This window comes from Sus scrofa, chromosome 17, assembly GCF_054392235.1.
Source record: "Sus scrofa isolate SSC_HxYL_T2T_F1_AM1 chromosome 17, Sscrofa_HxYL_maternal_Yorkshire_Landrace_v2.0, whole genome shotgun sequence".
NCBI classification, from domain to species: Eukaryota; Metazoa; Chordata; class Mammalia; order Artiodactyla; family Suidae; genus Sus; species Sus scrofa.
Genome location: NC_139399.1, coordinates 7,864,666 through 7,887,053, shown reverse-complemented (window position 1 = coordinate 7,887,053; position 22,388 = coordinate 7,864,666). Strand labels below are relative to the sequence as shown.

Here is a 22,388-nt window from a genome sequence, read left to right as displayed (position 1 = left end):
TCTTGTTATGTTCTTGTCATTTGAACCACCTAGGGTGGCTTCTGTTTTCAGCCAGGCTTCTGATACGAAGGATAACCAGCCTTAGAAGATGGGAAATGGACTTTGAGCAGATGGGTTGAATTCTGAAACTCTGGGATCACACCAGCTGTGTCTGGATTATTCCTAAGAGACTGTTAGGTGGGTAGAGAAGCAGGGAAGCTTGATTGGTTCTGACATGCCCAGGACCTTGTGGCTTGTTGCTCTGTCTTAGGAGAAGTATAAGATCAAGGACACTTTAAGGGTTCTTGAAGTGATAAGAGGCTTAAAAACAATTTTACCCCCCAAAAGTATTAGTGCATTTAGGCACTTGGGGATAAAAGAGATTTGCTCACGACTCAACCAAAAATTTTAGTTAAAAATGGAGGGGTTTGTTTGTTTGTTTAATAGTCAGTTAACAAGATGATAAAGAGCTCTCATAATGGGGTAGTGAGGGCAGAGTCCAGGCTTCATTCTGCTGGCCATGCTTATCCTCAGGGCCTTGAAATGAGCTAAGAATGTACATAATTGCAGGGGGAAACTGCAAGAATTGGGGAGGAAGGGACACCAGACCAGAGTGGGCAATGACATCCTCAGCCTTTTGTATTTACATTTTTTATATATATATTACATCCAAGTTCGCAGTCATTTGTACCATTTCCCAGGAGCCACAGGTGTTTCCAAAGCAAGGCAGGGCACGGGGGTGCAGGAAGGGGGTTGGGTAAGGAAGCAGCCAGGGGCGGCCTCACAGAAGCTGCAGGAGCTTCAGCGATTGTAAAAGGGCTACGGGCTCTGCAGATGCCAGATACTGGCAGCAAAGCCAGTCCTCCAGCTCCACCCCACGCCGGCGGTCCACGGCCTTTTCCGCGAACTTCATCATCATCAGGGCCCGCTTCATGTCGATCCAGTTGTTGAGCGTGGTGCACAGCACCTCCTCCGACGTGCCCGGCTGCTCTACCAGCTCCCGCCGGGGCCCCCACAGCAGGCACTGCAGCACTCGCTTGGCCTCGTTGATGCGAATGCGCTTGATAGGGTCGGCCTCCAGCAGCAGGTGGGCAAGCCGCTGCAGGCCTGGCGAGTAGAGGGACAGGGCGGGCAGTGGGGGTAGGTCCTCCTGTCGGTAGTCCTGCTCCCGCAGCTGGGCCCTCACTTCGAAAGGGTTGGGCTGATGGAGCAGCTCATAAATGAGGATGCCTGTTTGGAATTCATCAAACTTGCGGTACTGGGAGGCAGACACGATCTCGGGGGCCAGGCGGGCCTGGCTCTTTTTCTGTTGCAGGTTGGTGGTGCTGCCTGGCTTCTGCTTGGCCTTCAAGAAATTGCTGATGATGAGTCGGGGCAAGTGTTTCTCACTGGGCCCTCCCTGACAGGCGGGGGCAGCTGGCGGGGTCGGGGTGACGCTGGCTGGGAGGGCGGCAGAGGGACAAGAGGAAGGGGTAGCAGCAGGGGCAGGGGATATGGTGGTGGGAGGGGCGCTGGAAGCGGCGGCGGAGGAGATGGGAGGGGCAGAGGGAGCGGGGGAGGGGCCAGGGGAGGCCTGGGGGGCGCAATGCACCAGCAGCAGGTTCTCCAGGCACAGGTCTCTGTGAATGATCCCGTGCTCCTTCAGGTGCTCCAGCCCGTTGCAGAGCTGTAAGAGCAGGAAGCACACGCGCCGCTCGTAAACCTCGGGCTCAGACTGATGGCTGGTGGCTGAGTCCCGCACAAAGTCCGAGGCGGTCTGGTGGGGCACCTCTCGGGTGATGACCACCACGCAGTCCTGCTCCTGGGAAGGGGGGTGTGAGGGCAGGGCAGGCAGAGGGACCTTGGGTGCATCCGGAGAGGTGAGCATGCTGGAGGGCACGGAGGCGACAAAGTGGCCACAGTCCTGCTGGATGTTGAAGTGCACTGGCACGGAAGGACTGCAGTAGGAGGCTGCTTTGGGCTCAGGGGTTTTGCAGATCTGTGGGGAAAATGGGAAGTGAGGTCAAAAGCTGGAGTCATCACTCTGTTCAACAAATGGTGCTGGGGTATTTATCCACATGCAAAATAGTGAATTAAAACCTTAGCTCACACTAGACATACAATTTAACTCAACATGGATCACAGAGACTAAGATGTGAGAGCCCAAACAAACGTATTTTCGAGGAAAACATTAGAGAATCTTTGAGACCTTGGGTTAGGTAAAGATTTCTCAAATACCACACCAAAAGCATGGTCCATAAAAGGAAAAAAATGGATAAATGGACCTATTGAAATTCAAAACGTGTGTGCTTTGAAAGATACTAAGAAAATGGAAAGACAAGTAACAGAGTGTGAGGAAATATTTGCAAAACACCCATCTGATAAAATGATTTCTACCCAAGAACTCTTGTAACACAGTAGTGAGATAAATTACCTAATCAAAAAGTGGGCAAACGATATCAATAGGCATTTCACCAAAGAAATATGTAAATGGACATAAACACATGAAAAGATGTTCAATATCATGAGTCATGAGGGAAATGCAAATCAAAACCACAATGACAGACCAACCTGATGCCCACCAGAATGGCTATAATAAAATGACACACAGTAATAAGTGTCTCTGAGGATGCTGAGAACTGGGAACTCTCATATATTGTTGGTGGCATATAAAACGGTACCATCACTTTGCGATTAGGACATTTCTTTAAAAGTCAAACCTCAAATTATCATCCACCCCCAAGAATGAGTTTCCTACAGCACATGCAGTGAGGGCCCCTGGAATTGGTAGGAAGACATCTCCCTGCCCACAGCATGGGCTGGACAAATTCTCATGGAGCCAGATAAGAGCCTACGCAGGCAGTCAGCCTCATCACCCAGCCCTCACACCTGAATTGGCAGCTACCTGACAGCAGATGTATCTGACCGCTGGGATGTTCCCTTCTTGGAGAATCTCAGGGGCAGATGCAGGCCCTGTAAACCTCTAGGGCTTGGTCAAATTCTCTTAGGCTGCCCTAGTTTCTAGATCCAGGTTAATATATCTACTGGCTGGCACCACCTGCAGAGCTGATTTTAGTGGAAGCGCTAAGTGGAAGTCACGCACTCTACCTCCAAGGGTGAGTCATAGTAGCTGAAAGAAAACAGAAAGCTCTCCAGGGAATGGGGAACCCAAAGAGCCCCAGGCACCCTCTGAACTGAAGGTGGGAAAGAAACAAGCAGATGATCTCAAGCTCCTCTGAGGAATTCCCACACTGTCTTTCCCACCCCATCTACATCTTTCTGTCCTAATGACAGTGCTGGCTACCATAGAATCTTGAGCAACAGGAATCCTTCCCTGGTGGCCACACAACTGGAAAGTGAGTCTTGAGCCAGACATAATGGCCCCCTGCCAAGCCTCGATTTCCTTCTAATTACACTGAAAGGGACCGAAGGTGGTCTGTGGGTGCCCCTCTCAAAAAAATACTGTGCCATCCCAGCCATGCTTTATACAAAGTGAGGATCAGTGTGTAATCCTGAGAAGAAAGGCATCTATAAAATATCATCCTGCAAACAATCCCCAAATAACCCTTTAGGCGGCTGCATGCCACACTCGAACGATTACAACAGTGTTTATGAAGCCCCACAATGCTTACAGGTGACGTTTTTATAAGTTCTATGCAAGCACCTTTTCAAAGAGATTTATTTACATTGCAGCTCTACAAGCCTTCTCAGCATTAAACCCAGCATAAAAGAGCTCAGCTTCTGAGAAAACTCTTTAAAAGACAGTTGGGGAGCTGGGGGTTAACACATTAATTTAGTGAATTCTCTATTAGAGAAATAGAATAGAAATAAAAGGGAAGTACACTTTATCCCAGACTTTGCTTCCTATTATACTAAAAAAAAAAAAAATGATGTCCAAAGGGTATTGCTGCAGGTTCTTTCTTATCCTAGCCCATCCAGCTGTATTTGGTTTTTAAATAAATGGCAGTCTTCTGGAAAATTATTACACTAAAGGAAACTTGGGAGGAGTCCTTGGAAAAACAGTTTTGTGTATAAATATCAACCACTGTGTATGGACCTAGCTGCTGTGCCATCTAAGGATACAGATGTTCAAGTCATGCCCTCCATTAAGGGCTACTCAACTACAGCGCGCACCTACTGAACTCTCGCACGGTGCCTACAAAGCATTTTTCATGTAGTGTCTCATAAAATCTCACTGAACTTGATGAGGTAGATGCTATTACACAGGAGGAAACTGAGACTTTGAGAAGTTAAACTATTTGCCCAAGTTTACACATCAGAGAAGTGTCCCAGAGGTCAAATGCGTGGGCTTTGGAGTGAAAGGGATCTTAGTTTAAATAGGAACTCCACAGACATTGTCAAGTTACTCCTGATTCTCATTATCTGCCATTGTTATGTTCTATTAAGTAGCCACAGACACTGAATGTGTGAATGCTGAACCATACTGCCCCTGGGGAAACACAGTGTGAAGTACTTGCAAGCCTCTGGTCACAAGATGTTCACAACTGGCCAACAGAAAACCTTGTTGTATGCGTCTTTCCCCTTCAAGATGCCTTATTCATAGATATTGTTGATGCACTAACACTGACTCATGGCCAACAACACTGTAAGTCACACTGACCTAACACCCCTCAAAGGTGCATCACAGCCTTCTAGACATTAGGAACAGGAGGCAGGACTTCAGTGCTTAGCATGGCCATTTTAAAGAGAAAAAAATCAGGGGTTCCCACTGTGGCTCAGCAGTTAACGAACTCCACTAGGATCCATGAGGATGAGGGTTCCATCCCTGGCCTCGCTCATTGGGTTAAGGATCCAGCATTGCTGTAAGCTGTGTTGCAGGTTGCAGATTCAGCTCAGATCTGGTGTTGCTGTGGTTGTGGTGTAGGCTGGCATCTGTAGCTCCAATTAGACCCCTAGCCTGGGAACCTTCATTTGCCACGGTGTGACCCTTAAAAAAAAAAAAAAAAAAAAAAAAAAAAAGAGAGAGAGAGAGGAGTTCCCGTCGTGGCGCAGTGGTTAACGAATCCGATTAGGAACCACGAGGTTGGGGGTTCAATCCCTGCCCTTGCTCATTGGGTTAAAGATCCGGTGTTGCCGTGAGCTGTAGTGTAGGTTGCAGATGCGGCTCGGATCCTGCGTTGCTGTGGCTCTGGCGTAGGCTGGCGGCTACAGCTCTGATTCGACCCCTAGCCCGGGAACCTCCATATGCCGCGGGAGCGGTCCAAGAAATAGCAAAAAGACAAAAAAGGAAACAAAAAAAACCAAAATAAAACCATTTATTAAAAAAAAAAAAAAAAAAAAGAAAGAGAAAAAAATCTCCAAAAAAAAAAAAAAAGGATGAGGCACTAAGTAGACATGAAAAAGACACTTGTTTACAGTGTGAAAGCTGAAACAAGAAGGCAGAGGATCCCCTAGTTCCACCTCAGCGGAAGAAGATCTACATGTCTGGTGACTCATATCTCTGCCTCCACTCTGTGCTAGTTCATTGCTGGACTAATGAACCCAAAAGCACCCCAAATATTGTTGAAGAGTTACAAATAAATTTCAGCGTCAAATTCACAAACACAGAATCCATGAATATTGAAGATCAGTTGTACTTATCTCAAAGTCTGTTTGCTCCTCTGTAGATCAGGGCAGTGACCCTCCTCACCGGGCCATTAAAGGACACAACGCGGGTGCAGCTTTCAACACAATGCCTAGCTCAGGCGAGCACTCACTAGGAAAGGTGGCTATGGCGACTGCCTTTGGGTCTGGCAGTAGCCCTGTGGTGGTGCTGGGCAATCCATAGCTGGCTGGATGGTGACTGTACAGACCCAGAGGGTGCAGCTGGCTCGAGCCTGGGGAGCCTGGGATGTGTTTCCAAGGATCCCTTTTCTCAAGGGTATCAAAAGCCTGGCCCAGTAAACACTCCCCGCCAGAGCTCCAGACAGTTTGCACAGAGATGTAAATGAAGGAGCAAAGTAAAGGGCAACTAGGCTGGATGCCTTTCAAAAATCAGTGGGCTGGTCCTCTGGCAAGACCAGAATTTTCCTCACTGCCCTGAACAAGAGCTAGGGCGCAGATTAATAAGTGGGGGAGCCCTGGAGGCGGGGGGCTTCCAAGATGATTCTACAGCATGGAATTGGGATTGAGGGCAGAGGAAGGGGGAAAGGAAGGCTTCTTTTCCAGCCCAACTCCCCTCATTGCCCCCGGTTCATTTTCAGGGAGTCTGTACTTGTGTTTTGGCTCAAGACAGTCACACAAAAATTTGGTTTAGCTCAAATTTCAAACATTTCACTGAGCAGAGTCTCAATTTAAACTTTGGTGCCAAGGGCCAATTCATGGTTGAAAATCTGGGCTAAGGCACGTTTGTTAAATAAAGCCCAGCTGGCTTAACACAGGTCCCTAATTACCGAACCAGAGTGCTGTCTGACAGACGTGAAACAGCTTCGAAAACACACACAGCTAAGGTTTTTTGTTTTTTTCTTTCTTTCTTTCTCTCCCTCCTCCAATCCCCCGCCCGCCTCATATTTGTGGAGTAGGGCTCTGCCAGGCAGCTTTATCTCCTCACTGCCACAGGGTCCTGAGCCCACAGGAAGGAGCAGAGCAGAGCTCTGCTTTTGTTAAATGGGACCCACGCCCAAGGTTCCTGTTCCCAGGCACAGATGGACAGACAGGTGGCGCCAAAAGGAGCCTGCTCCCTATCCTGCGTATTCAGAAGACTATACCCCGTGTAAAAGCAGCACTAATGAAGTGGAACAGCTGCGCATGCGGAAGGATGCTCCTCCCCTCCACCCCCCGCCCCCATCACCAGGCAGGCACGTTTACAGATTGGTATTGTTATTCCCCAGACTTGAAGCTTTTCTCCAAATTTCCTTTTCACACGTTGCAGAAATAGTCCTTCAGCTGCCAAGACTTCAGTAAAATCAAACGGGAGACCCCTGGGGCTCTCTTCCTTAGAGGACTAAGGTCTACTTGCTGGTTTAGATTTTGAAGGAAATGAAGGATGCTGGCTTTTAATAGCCCCTGGGAATGCTGAATGTTCTGCACTGTTCTTCAGAGAATGTGGCTAAATCTACATTATTACTGGAGAATAGAATCCAAGCTGCATATCACAATCACTTAGGGGTATAAAAACCAAGCCCCTTTACCCAGAGGTTATGATCCAGCAGCAGATCTTGCACCAGGTGGCCCCTTAGTAGGTCTCACTACTACCTTATGAGCAAGAGGGATTAAGGCGGTCCCACCAGGCACTTTCTTTCTCAAATGGAGCGGTCAGCTGTCTCTGACAGTGAATGAGCCCCCAGGTCCAGCCAGGAGACAGGATAGGGAGAGTAAGGGATGCAATTAAACGGAGGAAATATTCAGGGTGGGAGCAGAGGGATGAGTCACAGATAACTTTCTCAAGTCCACTGAGTTGGCAGAAGCAAAGAACTTCTGAAAGTCACCTCCACCCCTTGACTTTTGAGGAGCTCAAATTTATATCCCTTTCACTGGATGGATACAGACCCCTGACTCTGGGCTGACACGATAACCAGGCTGATCACATTCAGCTCACGCCAGGTCTACTCACTCTTTGCTCTACTGGATACACACCATCCTAAAAGGAAGGGAAACTCTGGGATTGGTTCTTTTTCTTTGTGTGTGTGTGTGTGTGTTTCTTTTTAGGGCTGCACCTGTGGCATATAGAAGTTCCCAGGCTAGGGGTTGAATCAAAGCCATAGCGGCTGACCTACACCACAGCCATAGCAACGTGGGATCCAAGCCGTGTCTGCGACCTACACTACAGATCATGGCAACGCCGGATCTGGATCCTTAACCCACTGTGTGAGGCCAGAGATCGAACCCTCAGCCTCATGGATGCTAGTCAGATTCGTTTCCGCTGAGCCATGATAGGAACTCCACCAATTTTTAAAACGAAAAAAATCTCAAAGTAAAATTCACTGCAATTTTTTCCTTGGCTAAAACTCATAATATTAAAAAAAAAAAAATCTTACTGTGAGCAGGAAGCTACCCCCATCAAGAACAATTCATGTATGTTAGTTTACTGTTTGCATTTTATTTTTTCTTTTCTTGCTTTTTAGGGCCGAACCTGTAGCATACGGAACTTCCCAGGCTACAGCTGCCAGCCTACATGACAGCCACAGCAACTTGGGATCCAAGTCGTGTCTGGAACCTACATCACAGCTCAGGGCAATGCCGGATCCCCACCCACTGAACAAGGCCAGGGATCGGATCTGAATCCTCATGGATACTTAGTCGGAATTGTTCCACAATGGGAACTCCCGCATTTTTTCTTTTTTTTTTTTTTGTCTTTTTGCTATTTCTTTGGGCCGCTCCCGCGGCATATGGAGGTTCCCAGGCTAGGGGTCTAATCGGAGCTGTAGCCACTGGCCTACGCCAGAGGCACAGCAATGCAGTATCCGAGCCGCGTCTGCAACCTACACCACAGCTCATGGCAACACCGGATCGTTAACCCACTGAGCAAGGGCAGGGACCGAACCCGCAACCTCATGGTTCCTAGTCGGATTCGTTAACCACTGCGCCACGACGGGAACTCCTTTTTTTTTTTTTTTTTTGCATTTTTTCTAAAGATAAATAAAAGAATGTCTTGGGACAGGTGATGGCAGAAAAGAGCTCAGAGTTCCTTCCTCACTCTTCACAAAAGTCTGCATCTATAGAAGGACCACAGGCCACCAGGTATTCAAGGGGCACCAAAAGCTGAGACAGGGCCATATGGAAGGGCCAGAGTCCACGACAGAGACCAGAGGGGCCAGATGGGTAGAGATGGTTCTACCACCTTGCTCAGAGCTGTGTGCCAAGAGAGCAGTGGGGTGTGCTAGCAAAAGCCTCGATCCAGGGCCAAAGATAAAGAGCCTTGTTACTTCAGACTAGTCATTTCTCTGAACTTCATTTTTCTTAACTGTCAGGATGGTAGCATAGAGTTTGGAGATAAGACAAAGCAGAGTTCAAATCCACCTCAGCTACCATCTATCTCTGGGCAAATAACTTAATCATTTTGAGCCTCAGATTCCCCACCTGTAAAACCTACCTACCTGTGAGGATTAGAGATCATCTAGTTAATACACCCATCACGAGGCTAGCTGTATAGGGATCATTCAACCAATGCTATTTCTCTTATTGTTCAAGATGATACCCAGGTTTAATTCTCCTTCTGGCTCTATGGAAGTATGATATCTTAACCGTCTATCTCTTGTCTGGCTGCAAAGAAACCACATGTTCACCTATACACACTCAGATCTAAAGCCCCTTGCTTATAGTAGGCACTCAGTAGAAACCTGCTGAATAAATGAATGAACTATGTTACATTAAAAGGCAACTGTCTTCTCAATCCAGCTTGATCACCTAGGCTCATTTCTGAAAGCACAGACTGAACCTTCTTTTATCATGTGTGTGTTTTTTTTGTTTTGCTTTTTTGTCTTTTTAGGGCCGCACCTGCGGCATATGGAGGTTCCCAGGCTAGGGGTTGAATTGGAGCCATAGCTGCTGGCCTACACCACAGCCACAGCAATGTGGGATCCAAGCTGCGTCTGCGACCTGCACCACAGCTCATGGCAATGCTGGATCCTTAACCCACTGAGTGAGGCCAGGGATCAAACCTGTGTCCTCATGGATTAGTTGGATTCATTTCCACTGAGCCATAACGGGAACTCCTGAACCTTCTATTCATTTTACAAATCACTTCTCATCATGTCCTGGGCCAGGCAAAGTGAAATCATGAGCATTCTAGGAATTACCCTCCTCCTGGATCCAGCCCGGGGAAGGAGAGGTGGTACCTACTTTCACAGCATAGGTGCTGCCGGGGTCCTCAGAACAGGTGGCGCAGTAATAAATGGCATCCCCCGAGTCACAGCAGGGCTTGTTACAGGTCAGCTTGAAAAGGGACCAGTTATTCTCGCTGAAGTGCAGTTCCTTTTTCTGGCCACCCATGAAGAGGTCCTCACACTTGGCCACGAGGCGGACCAGGGACTGGGCGTAGAGCCCCCCCAGCTTGGCATAGGTGCCCTCCCTGCTGCCAATACTGCTCAAGAGGCTGTGGAGCTGAAGCTGGGTGCTGCCCGCAGAGGCCTGGCCAGATACACTCAGCTGGGAGGCTGAGGCCGAGGTGACTCCTTTGCCCTGGAGGCTTCCGCTGCCCGCCAGTCCCCGGGCGGGACCCCAGTGGCCGCTGCCTTTGAACGTTTTCTCCAGAGGCTCGGAAGCGGAGAAGATGTGCTGGTGGTGGTGGCCGGGGCCCGAGGAGTCACCAAAGTGGGACTCCTCGTGGACACAGACATTGGTTTCCGAGTGGCTGAGGTTCAGCCTGGGACTGGCAGTTCTTGGCTTGGGGGAGCCTTGGGTCCAGAAGAAGCCATCTGGCGAAGAGGCAGCCCGACTCACTAACTTCTTCTGGGGCAGAGGTGGGGGCTGCAGGGGGCCACTGGGGGCCATATCTTCAGCCGAACCCGAAGGGAACGGAACAGGGGCAAAGAGCTTCTTTCCACTGCTGATGGGTGAGTGCGGCGGCTCAGATGATGTGCCTAAAAAAAGAGAAATAGAAACCATTAGGCTAGAGACCCATACCGCTCACTTTCAGGGTCCTGTGGGCCATTTTTATTTTTTTTATTTCTTTTGATCAAAACAATGAATTTTATTTCGTTTTTATCTATTTCTTAAAGAGATAATATATGCACAATGAATACAATTCAAAATGCAAAAAGGTATAGAATGCCAATGCAGTCTTCCTCGTACTCTGTCCCTGAGGGCCCAGTCCCTCTCATCAGAGGAAATCACTGCTGGGAATTCCCCATGCATCCTTCTGGAGCTCTGCCACACAATCCAAACAAACACAGAAGCACACATTTACACAAAGGAGAACAAATGGTACCCAGTGATTGGAATATTCCTTTTCTTCACTTGCCACTATGGCTTGGAGATATGCCACATCTGATGATGTGTGGATCTAATTCTTTTTGACAGCTATCCCACAATGTACCATCATATGCAAGTATCATAACTTATTTATCTAGTCCCCTCTGGATGGACACTTAGGTTGCTTCTAATATTATGCAAACAATGTTGCAATAATAGCAACAAACTTGTGAACAAGTGTGGCTTGACTGGATTTTTTTCGAAAAGTCAGGTTTTATAGAGGGTACAATCTGGCTGCAGTAAAACTCCCCCCTTTTAGCATCTAGTTCAATGAGTTCTGACACACACCCTGGTGGTCTTAGGCACAGAGCAGACCCACAGACATTTTAGAAAACAGAGGAATATGATTTTATAAAAGAAGAAACCAATCTCCAGGGGAAGTGAGTCATTCTTAGGTCCCACAGTTCCTGGAGTGCACGGGGATAGTGACGTGATTCTGGAAAAGTTCCATCACTGCCTCAGGTCTTGGCAGAGCATGGAGATGTTCAGAAACATCACAGAAGGGGAGATGGGTAGCCAGTCTAGATGGGGCCAAGCTTGGACTTTATTCTTCCTATCAATATATGAAATGGTATTGACAATGGAGACGGGAAAGGATTGAAATAATACTCATATCTTTCCAAGAACTGACTCAAAGATATACCTACTATTTTAATAACAGCTTTTCAGGGAATTAAAAACAATTAACTTTAGTCATAGATTACAAAATGTATCCTATTGTCCTGAAGCTTAAAATGGAAAGAAACCTGGGTCTCACGGTCAAGGAAATGGGCAGTTACGATGTGTGCCCCTCATTTAATTGACAGGGCATGTCACCTAACGCAGGCCATGTAGTCCCTCTCTGGGCCTCTCCCACCTTAGCAGCACAACTAGAATGAAAGATGTGCAACAAACACAGAGGCCTGAGGCAAGTGGAGAAAGGCCTCAAAGGAAGCAAAGTGCTGTTAGTTTTGTCGCACTTCACTGAGGCACATGGCCTTTGTAGGGCTGCTTCTGAATATGCCTGAGTCCCTCTCTGCTTTCTCCAGCCAAAAGGGGACAGAATGGGCTGACACCAAGCCAGCGACATGGGGATCTCCTTACTTGGGATGTTCCACAAGCAGGAGCGAGCAAGGTGGATGCCCATGTTTTCAGACACTGACATCTGTACCCACCAACCAGCGCAGCATCAGTGAATGACAGCAGAGGCCTCCTGCCCGGTACAAGCCCCAGTGCCATGTTCCCAGAAGTTGGTACATGCAGCTCGATGAATACAGGACTGGGAACCCATAGGTTCGTGCAAAGAGATGTCTGATATCACAGAGCAAGGCCATAGGGCCACCATCTCTCACCAAACCCCAGAGAAAGCATAATGATTCTTCTATTCCCAGTCTCCAGGAGGCAATCACTATGGCTTCTTGGTGGTTTATCAAGATCACAGCAAGTTTTCCTTCCCACCTCACCCCGAGTTGCTAATGACAGGTGGGGCTGCCTGCCAGCAGGGCTGACTGAGTGATTTCTACCCTTTCCAGGAGGCCCAGGTTAATTATAAATCATGCAGTAGTGGCGCAGTCAGGACCAGTCAGCTTTACATGCCTGTGTTTTCTCTCCTCAACAGCAGGAACGTGGGCCACACAAGGACCAGCCAGCTGGAGGAGGGAGAGCCATACTGCAGGTAGACTCAGCAGGCTCTGAACCCTTTGAGTCCTGGGTCCCCTACCCCACACTGCCCAGAAGGAAGCAGAGTGGAGTGTGACCAGAATCCCTGGGAGTGCTTTAATTAGCACCTCCAGTGACAGGGACAGCCTGCTGATGATCAGGACTCTTGGTCCTCTGTCCAACCAGTGGGGGAGGTTTGTGTCAGTTTCTTGGTTAGTCTCCTCTTTAAACCTTATGCTTACTCCCACCCCTTATCGGTCAGTCTTCTGTGTAGGGCTCTCCCTGATACTTTCACCGCGCCCCTTTCTGCCTCTGCTCTGATCTAAGGGCGCACAGGGGATGAACCCTGATGCCAGCTGTCAATCTTTCTCTGCAGAGTTTCCTAATATGAAAACTGACCAGATTACCTGCCTGGGAAGGCCCCTGACAGCACTAATAGCCTGTCCAGTCAGCCACTCTCTCCATTTTGAATGGCTTCTCATGTGCATTTTGTCTCAAAGCTGCTCCTGAAATAAAATACCTCCAGGCAGATGGTTATCTTGCCTCCACTGTTCTCTCCATCTCTAGTTCCCACAAGCTGCTGCTAGAAAACTTTTCAATTGTAAGAATAGCAGGAATCTTAAAAAGAAACAAACAAACAAACAAAAAAAAACGGTAACAATTCTTATTCCCTAGATTACCAAAGAGAACCAAGAGGCTCTGCTTACATGCAGAAAAATAAAGCATGTGTTCAGGTGGCTGGAAGGAAGTGATTTTCTCTGTTGCCCTGTGTGTGTTCTCTTGCTTTCCTGTGGGAACTGTGAGTCAGTGGGTTTGATCAGATCTCTACCCCATCACCACTTAGGTAAGCCGCCCAGGAAGACTAAGCAGTAGGAGGAGGCGTGGCTTCAAGGATTAGCTTGTGGGCTGGTTCATTTTTCTTTATTTCTTAGAGGTTAGGTGTTTGCCACCCAACAACCGCTACTGAGAGCACTCAATAATCAGAGGATGGCACTGCCTAAGAAGGCTTCCAGCCAGTTACACAGACCTCATCCAGTGAACCGAGGCTTAGCTGAAACGTGCACTTTCCCCATATGACTGGGCATTACGTACACATACCATGGTTTTTGTATTTGGAAAAAAATCACCTCATTTGGCAACAGGCGCACCACCTTCTGACCTGAGGCATTCCGAAATCCACAGGTCCAGGAGTTCCCGTCATGGCACAGTGGAAACAAATCCAACTAGGAACCATGAGGTTGCAGGTTTGATCCCTGGTCTTGATCAGTGGGTTAAGGATCCAGCGTTGCCGTGAGCTATGGTGTAGGTCGAAGACACGGCTCAGATCTGGTGTTGCTGTGGCTGTGGTGTAGGCTGGCAGCTGTAGCTCTGATTAGACCTCCTAGCCTGGGAACCTCTATATGCTGCAGGTGTTCCCCCCTAAAAGAATTCCTATCTCCAGATGTGGACCCGAAGCTGGTGAGAAGGCAATAATTCACTCTGACTGTCCCTAGACACCCCAGGACCACAGAATTCTCAGCTCTTAATATTCTTAAGGCTACTCTTGATGAAACCGTGATTTCTCCACCAGGAGACAAGCAGGAGCTGTCTTCTGTGGGGTCAGAGGGCATCCCTAAAGTCCCATTCTGGTCCTGTCATTTTCTTGACTCCTTGCAAGCAGGCCCATGGGCCCCACAGAGGTTAGATTCTTACTATTTGTAGCAGCTGCCACCCTCTGCATTTAGAAGAGCCAGTAAAAAGAGGGAACAAATATGGCTTGATGCCTAAAAGAGTTTCAAAATTCACAGGCAAACCACTGGTTCAGGAAAACGTGCCTAAAAAAAAAAAAAATCGTGAAAAACTGGCCAACAGCCTGTATTCGCAGGACTCAAATCCAAAGGCACGTGAGACGAAGTCAAATATATCCCAGTTTTATGCTGGTGTTGGATCACCCTATTTCCAAACTCTGGCTTACAATTAAGGGTGTAAAAAGGGTGAGAATGGAAAATATTTTTCTAGGAAGTCTGCCTACATCATAGTTAACATCATTGGTGGTTTTTTTTTTTTTTTTTTAATGATTTTGCACACTAACTGGGCCAGGGAGCCACGAATCCCATTTCCTAAGTTTTCCTTCCAATTTCCAATTCTGCATATGATGCCCATAGCCATCTATAGAGTAAAACACCTCTGGCCTCTCCTCAGTACCTGTGCTTCAAAGAAGAAAAAGTGTTTGTAGGAAGAAACTACACATCACATGTGCTGTACTTGGTGGGAGAGGAAGGTTTACTAGTTTGGTGCCATTATATTTAGAAAGCAAAGAAGAATCAGGATTTCACTGGTCAGAGAAAAAGAGCTTAACGCTGATGCAGAAATGCAGGCCAAAAGTTCAAACCCAGCACTCTGAGGTTTTCCTTATTACAGAGTCCTCTCTTCTGGCTGAGTTTTAATAGGTACTTTCATTGTTCCCTACAGCCCAAATCGGAGCTGGGCTTTAGGAGGAAGTGGTCAGTCTAGTTCTGAACTGTGTAAATGAGCCTGTGTAGCTCCTTTGGCGCCTGTCTCTGCCTTCTGACAGCAGCTGGGCCACAGCAAATGTGGGGACAAAAGTCAGGGTCCCAGCTAGGAGTTCCCCAGCTACAAGCTTTAGCTTTGGTGCCTGCTTATTCTCCAACCTAAAGTAAAGCAAGTTGAATTTTCTTTTGTTCGAAATACTTAGTGTTCGTTGGATCATTTTTTAAAAATGAAGATAAGAGATTGGCTGGCTGGAAATGGCTGTACAGATCTATCCTTTCATTTATTCAGTATTTCTTGAGCATCTACTAAAGGCAAGGCACAGGGAACAAAGCAGATGGTGAAAAACTTTGTTCTACGCTCTGTGGCCTGGTTCAGTCCCTTCTTGTTAAAGGTGAGAAAACTAAAGCCATCTGCGTAGGCACCTTGCCACCGTCACATGGGAAGTGGCAGTCTCGCAGATTTTAGCCAAATCCCCTCTCCTTACCCCAAAAGACGTGAAGGGTGAGGGACGGAGGGGATGTTCTAGCCTCACATGTGGTAACTTTTTCCTCCAAAGGAAAATTGTGCAACCTCTTGTTTGGCCCCTAATCCAAACAGGCTCAAGTCTAAATGTTTAAAGAAAAAAAAGAGGGGGAGGGCAGCAAAGCATTTCTTCAGGAGGAACCCTTGCTTTTTCAAGAAGGCAAGTGTGGTCAGAAAATGGAAGCATATTATTAACATTTTACAACAGGATGGGAAATATGGCATTTGTGAGGAGTCCTTCCAGACCATTTCATCATCCCAAGAAATAGTGATGAGAAGGTGAATTACGTGCAAAAAAAGGAGAAGCATGGTCTCAGTTTGGAAGACAGGCTCATGGGAAATATTCCATGTCTACAGCCCATGTGTTGTTCTGGAATCATGATCTTTCAATCCTGTTACAACACAATCTTTTAGGGTTTTCTTCCAAATTAACAGTAAAATTAAAAGCTAGTTCAAAGCACTTCCACATGCTGTTGATGGAAGCATAAATTGACATTTTAAGAGGTTAATTTGGTAACATTATTTAAAATGCATATACATTTTGATATATCAACTCCACTTCTAAGAATTTATCTTACAGATATACTCATCAAATTATTTCAATGCATGTCACAGGATCTTACTGTAGAGCTGTGATGAAAGTAACCTAAACATGCATTGACAAGAGAAGGGTTTAACCAATGCATTCAATGACAAATTATGCAGCATGGGAAAAAAAAATGAGATAGATTTAGAGGTTCTGATCTGAAGGACTTCAAGATATAGTAAGTACAAAAATATGTAGAGGTTTATGATATTCAAAAAAATGCATAAAAATTTCTGGGATGATATAGAAAATTCAGTTTATAGGCAGGCAACAACGCAATAAGATGAAGCTTTTCTTTAGTGATATGGTGAGGCTCCAGGTCACAGGCAATCTTAAAATGAGTACCTTTTTCCTTTGGGATAACTTATCCATCCTTTAGTAAGAGATCTCCAGAAACAAAACCCATGACTCTGTCTACATAGGGGATGGGGGGGGGGGGGCGGGGGAGGTTGGTGCAGGGAGGGACATTCTGTGCTGGAGCCAAACACCAATGTAACATATTAGACTGAGTCTATTTATTTATTTATTTATTTATTTATTTATTTATTTATTGTCTTTTTAGGGTTGCACCAGCAGCATATGGAGGTTCCCACGCAAGGGGTACAATCGGAGATATAGCTACACCACAGCCACAGCAACACCAGATCCAAGCCGCGTCTGTGAACTACCCCAAAACTCATGGTAACACTGAATCCTTAACTCATTGAACGAGGCCAGGGATCAAACCTGAGTCCTCATGGTTAGTAGTCAGATTCACTTTCGCTGAACCACGCACTACAGGAACTCCCTGAACCCACTAATTGAGGATCAAGTGGTCTAACAAGCCTGTTTAATTGTCAGAAAACACATTATTTTTAGCTGGAGAGTTTAAGATGTCTTTTACGGGACCCCTTTTAAAAAAATTCTGTTTCTTCTTACAGAGCCTCAGGTAATAGCCTGAGTGGGAGAGCAAGGGCTGGATGAAGGTCAGGCTGTCACTCATCCTGACTGATGGATGGTCTTTGTGGACTTAACTTACTATCTCCCCTTGGCAGGTGCTCACATACCTGCTTGCCCCCATCCTGGCTGACCTGTCCCCATGGCACTTACTGCCATTATGACACATGGGCTACTTGACTCATTTATCATCCTCACTGCCTCTCTCTCCCCACTAGATTGTAAACGCCATGAAAGAAGAAAGGGGGCCATTTTTTTTTTTTGTCATTGCTGTATCTTCAACATCTAAAATTGTACACAGCCTATGGTGTGGATTCAACAAATATCTATCAAACCAATAACTGAATCAATGTCTGTATTTTAAAACTCTTCCTGGCATTATTATTGAGAAACACAAGCTGATACTGTCAATTAACTTTCTGTGTCTATGGTTTGCCAGCTACTAAAATCAAAATACCAGCATTGCCTTGGTACATATTTTCTTAGGAGTTTATAACTCTATTCACTACTGTATGGTTATTTAGACTTCTTATCTATCCCTCGGGCCCACATTTTCAGTTTGGCACAGCACTCATCTCCTGTGCTGCAGGGACTGGCATTCGTGATGTGAAACTGAATTTTAATGTTGTCCTAAATCAAAGGTAAAAGGATCTTAATGTGCTTATGAGGTCTGCATGTTTAAAAGTAACCATTTAAAGCACTGAGTCTTCTGATGACCAGCTCTGATGATCACTGCCCCCCGCCCCCCGCCGCCCCCATCCTTGTCCATTCACTGCAGATGACGGTCCCCTTGGCAGCATTCGTGGGTCTGTCCTAACACATGCAGTTTGTCCCTCCCAAGCCAAGCAGAAACCCAACAATTGCTTAGATGGATTTTTCCTTTCACCGAGTTCAATGGAACTGCCCACATGGACAAATGGGATAACAGATGTGCTTAGAAGAGTATAAAATTCGATACAAGCACAAAGAGCTGACATCAACATTGATACAAAAATATTTTGTAAACAAAGTCTAGGCAATTCATTTTTAAAATACATCAAAGTTATAACTTTCAATTATGTTTATTCTTCCTATAAAATTTAAACTTTTTTTGGGGGGAAGGGCCACAGAACCTGAATAGGAGAAAACTTCTTAAGTGTTTCTTAAGTGTTTAACCCTCATTAGCTTCCAAGAAGTTTACACAAACTACTTGTCACAACAGGCCCTAGAATGATTTTGTCCTCAACTCACTTATGCATGCCTATACTGAGGACACAGAAAGTCTATGAAATGCATCATTTTTATTAGTGAATTACTGACAAAATCAATGTATAGTCCAATGATATCTTTGGACTTAACCTAATTTTAGAATTTTACATGATTTTTATGAATGAATTCTACCCTCCTATTTTTTTTTTTTTTTTTTTTTTGTCTTTTTAGGGCTGCACCTGTGGTATATGGAAGTTCCCAGGCTAGGGGTCAAATTGGAGCTACAGTTGCTGGCCTATGCCACAGCCACAGCAATGCCAGATCCGAGTTGCTTCTGCAACCTACACCATAGCTCACGGCATGCTGGATCCTTAGCCCACTGATCGAGGCCAGGGATCAACCTGCACCCTCATGGTTCCTAGTCGGTTTCGTTACCCCTGAGCCACAATGGGAACTCCCCTACCCTCCTATTTGGATTCCCTCTCTCAGCTCTAGTGCTAGATGCCAAATAGCAAGAAAAGGCATGGTGGGTAAATATACAACTACAAAGTAAAAGCGAGAAAGGATTCATGGGATGGAAAGCTAATTGTTCAGTAGCACATCCAAAGTGAGCTGCCCTGGTTAATGACAAGCAGCTGAATGAAGGGTTCCTCACATTTCATGATCATTGGTTCTGGATATTCTCCAGATCAGTATTTCAGAGACATTAAAAAAGGAAAGGGAGAAGGAGAAAGAGAGAGAGAGAGAGAGAGAGAGAGAGAGAGAGAGAGAGAGAGAGAGAAAATGTCTGTGGTCTCTTGCCAGTTCCAAAGAATGGTTCTGGGTACAGTTAGAAATTGGTTTCCTCTAGGAGGGAATCTAAATTTGGAAGTGCATTTCTATTGAATAACTGGCTCATGATAAAGAACTAACAATGAAAATACATTCTTTTTTAAAAACTGAAGTATAGTTGATTACAATGTTATCTCAGTTTCAGGTGTACAAGAAAATGTATTCACTTCAGTTCGAAAACGTCTGTATTAGGTGTCACCATAGCACCCACAAACGCCCAAGTGGCTCCCTGTTTCCAAACTCCACAAATTGGTTTTGAGAGCTTTGTACAATCCAGACTCCAGCCTCCCACCACCTCATGTCCCACTGTCCCCTCATCTGCTTGCACTGAAGTGTGCCAGGCTGACCTTATCCTTTCCCTGTGTGCACTGCTAACCCTGTGCCTTTTCTCCTCTTGAACTATTTCCTAAGCTTGCAAAGTCCCCTCCTCCTCTCTCTACCTCCTCATTTTTTTTTCCCTACCCGGTGGCAAATATAGTTCCTGGGCCAGGGATCAGATCCGAGCCACAGATGTGACCTACACTGCAGCTGCTGCTACACCAGATCCTTTAACTCACTGTGCCAGGCTGGGGATAGAACGAATCTGTGTCCTGGCGCTGTAGAGACACCACCAATTCCGTCGTGCCACAGTAAGAACTCCTACCTCCTCAATTTTAACCATTCTTAAGACAAGAGCTGAAGTCCTATTTCCTCAAAAAGCCATCCCTGAAGCCTCCATCAGCCCTCACTGATTCCTGTCTCCGGGAAAATTTCATAAGCACTCTTGCTCTGGGCAGACCAATTTCCTACCTTAACCCATCCACCTATGTGTCAGATACTCTAACCTTACCTTCCTAGCTAGACTCTAAGAGCTCCAGGAGCAAACATCATGATTTGCTGGTTCTGAGAAGAAAAGTGATGGGGCAGTTAAGTCCAGTTTCACCAATACTAGCTGGCTGGTGGTGGATGGAAGACCCTTCCCTCAGAACTGTTCACAATCCCAAGAAAGCAGGTCAGGGCTGACCAGCACAGGGTCTAATGGTTCACAAGCTGACCAGCCCAGCCCGGCTCTCCATGGAATAATCTACCTGGTAGAATTTTTGCACAATGGAATGGGAAAAGGGGGAAAAGATAGAAACCCAAGCAAATCTGCAAAGAGATTTTGCCACATCCCACCCAAATACGGCTGAGCTATTTCCTGTTTTTAAGTCAGAGTTATCAGAGGTTTCCCATCAGAGCACACCACAGGCTGACTTACATGCTTTTGTCTTAGCAGCACTAATCTTTCAGATACAAAAATGTTAGCGACAGTAAATTTACAGTGGAACTGTCTACTCTAAAAATGCCGACTGAGAAGAAATACTTCCTTAGGACTGAGAAAAAAGAGTCATGCTACAACATGTCCAAACCTAACATGCTAAGGCAGGTCCATGAGACATGCAGGAGAGGACACAGACACAAAGAATGTTAAAGGGTTAACGTTTTAATACTACCCATCACAGCTACAGAAAAACAAAAGTTCTTTTTTAAGAATACAATCATCCCTCCTTATCTGTGGGGAATTGGACCCCCTGGTTCCAGGATCCCCTGCCTCAGATACCAAAATCTGCAGATGCTCTAGTTCCTTATATAAAATAACAGTATAGTCGGCTCTCTGTTTCCATGGGTTCCACATACTCAGATTTAACCATCAGCAGTTGGATACTGTTTGAATCTGGGTATCTGGAACCCTCAGGTTACAGAGGGCCAACTAATCAGGACCTACCCACATATTACGCCTTAGAGCTTGATCTAGAAAGTGGGGTAGATGGTGGTCTAAAGAAGCCTTCATACTTTAATTCAACAAACATTTGTGTAAACACCTGCTGTGTGTCCAAGTAAGTATGTTGCATGCCTATGAAAGGAGAGAGACAGAGGGCAGGGGCATGGGGGGAACTTGTGCTTGGCATCCACACAATCTGCTGTGAACTAATCCCAAGGACAGAAATGGAAAGCAGACCTATGCAGAGATGGCTCATAGCCCAAGGAATCAGGAGTCCTCTGATATGCTTTCAACTTCAGCCTCCTCCCACCCTATAGCCACGTGGCTGCACTGCATGTACTGGGGGTGGGGGTAGGATATGGGGTGAGGAACTGCGTCATAAATTCAATAAGGAATAAATGACAATGGCTCCGTGGGAGAGTCCATTTCATGGGGAAAGAGGGACCGAGATGGGAGATCCAGCCCAGCCCTTCCAAATCCAGGCAATAAACCCAGCCTGGGTTTCCAGACTCAGGAGAATCTAAGCCGCTCCATCAAGGTCAAGTCTGTTACCTCCGTCACTGCAAGTCCTGGAGTCTGAGGCCAGGCTGTCGGTGGAGCCTGTGGTGAAGCTGACGTGGATACCCCTGAAGGATGGGCTAAGGCTCTCGGCGGAGCCGTGGCTCACTTTCTCCAAATCAGAGCTGCTTTTGTTCATTTTTAAAAGGTGCCTGGAAAATGTAGAAACAAATGATAAAAGTAATTAAATTGGTTTCTAATTAAAAAAAACCCAGCAGACAGATTATAAACCTACTATGCTCTTGAAGCCTGACCAGCACCAGGAAGTTTTGAAAAAATGATTTGGGGAAGAGAGAACAGGGGCTCTTCTGAAACTTTATGTATATCAATGGCAGATGATTTCTCAAGTGTGGTTAAGAAGTGAGTCTATTACATTCCAAAAAGCATGAAGATCATGATTTAGGAGGAACTGTCTTCATATTCAGGACCTGTCTGCCAAAATATTATGTCTCTTATACCTTGCATAACATCACTACAAAGAAAATTAAACATTATCATGCAAGCCAATGTATAGAGATATATAAAGACTGGGTAGGTTTTGTAAGATCACAGGATAAGTGAATTGCAAATCTGAACCAAAAACATGGGACTTCTTTTATGGCCAGTAGTCTCTCGACATAGCTTCAAAGGGTCTAGCTTGTTCCTTGGAATTAAGGAAAACTTTATTTCAATTTTAACCAGACTTCTACTGCAATGCTTAGATGGAACCGTGTTAATATAACCCTTATTCCAGAACGATGTACTGAATCTGCCCTTAGGCTTTCTATGAAATCTTTTGTTGCATCAAATAGCATGACCAACACATCAGGACAGGAATACCAAGTTCAAGACAAAAGAACTCGCCTTGGAGAAAAGAGTTCCATTACGAAGTAAAGGGTTTAGCTTATTGATTTCTCTTTCCCCCTTCCCAAGGACTGCATGAATATTCACTCTGACCTGACATTTTCCCCACGCAGTGGGACAGACCACAATCAATCCAGACCTTTCCTGTTGGTAGTAACCCAGATTTGTCTGAACTGATATTTC

At 46.0% G+C, this 22,388-nt stretch overlaps 1 protein-coding gene across 6 annotated transcripts in view; it reads right to left on the bottom strand.

Annotated features, from left to right (window-relative positions):
* Positions 1-614: 614 nt before the first annotated feature.
* The window catches only part of PRAG1 (PEAK1 related, kinase-activating pseudokinase 1), a 48,240-nt gene continuing 26,466 nt past the window's right edge, over positions 615-22,388 (bottom strand). For 5 of the 6 annotated variants that reach the window (XM_085002903.1, XM_085002905.1, XM_085002902.1 and 2 more), the window contains exons 4-6: positions 21,357-21,514; positions 9,739-10,478; positions 615-1,957 (exon numbers count right to left, since the gene is read on the bottom strand). In XM_085002903.1, coding sequence (XP_084859029.1) covers positions 761-1,957; positions 9,739-10,478; positions 21,357-21,514 — 2,095 coding nt within the window. In that variant the 3' untranslated portion in view covers positions 615-760. Of the gene's footprint in view, positions 1,958-9,599; positions 10,479-21,356; positions 21,515-22,388 lie in introns of those variants that run through there. The other variant, XM_085002906.1, reaches the window with a different exon arrangement.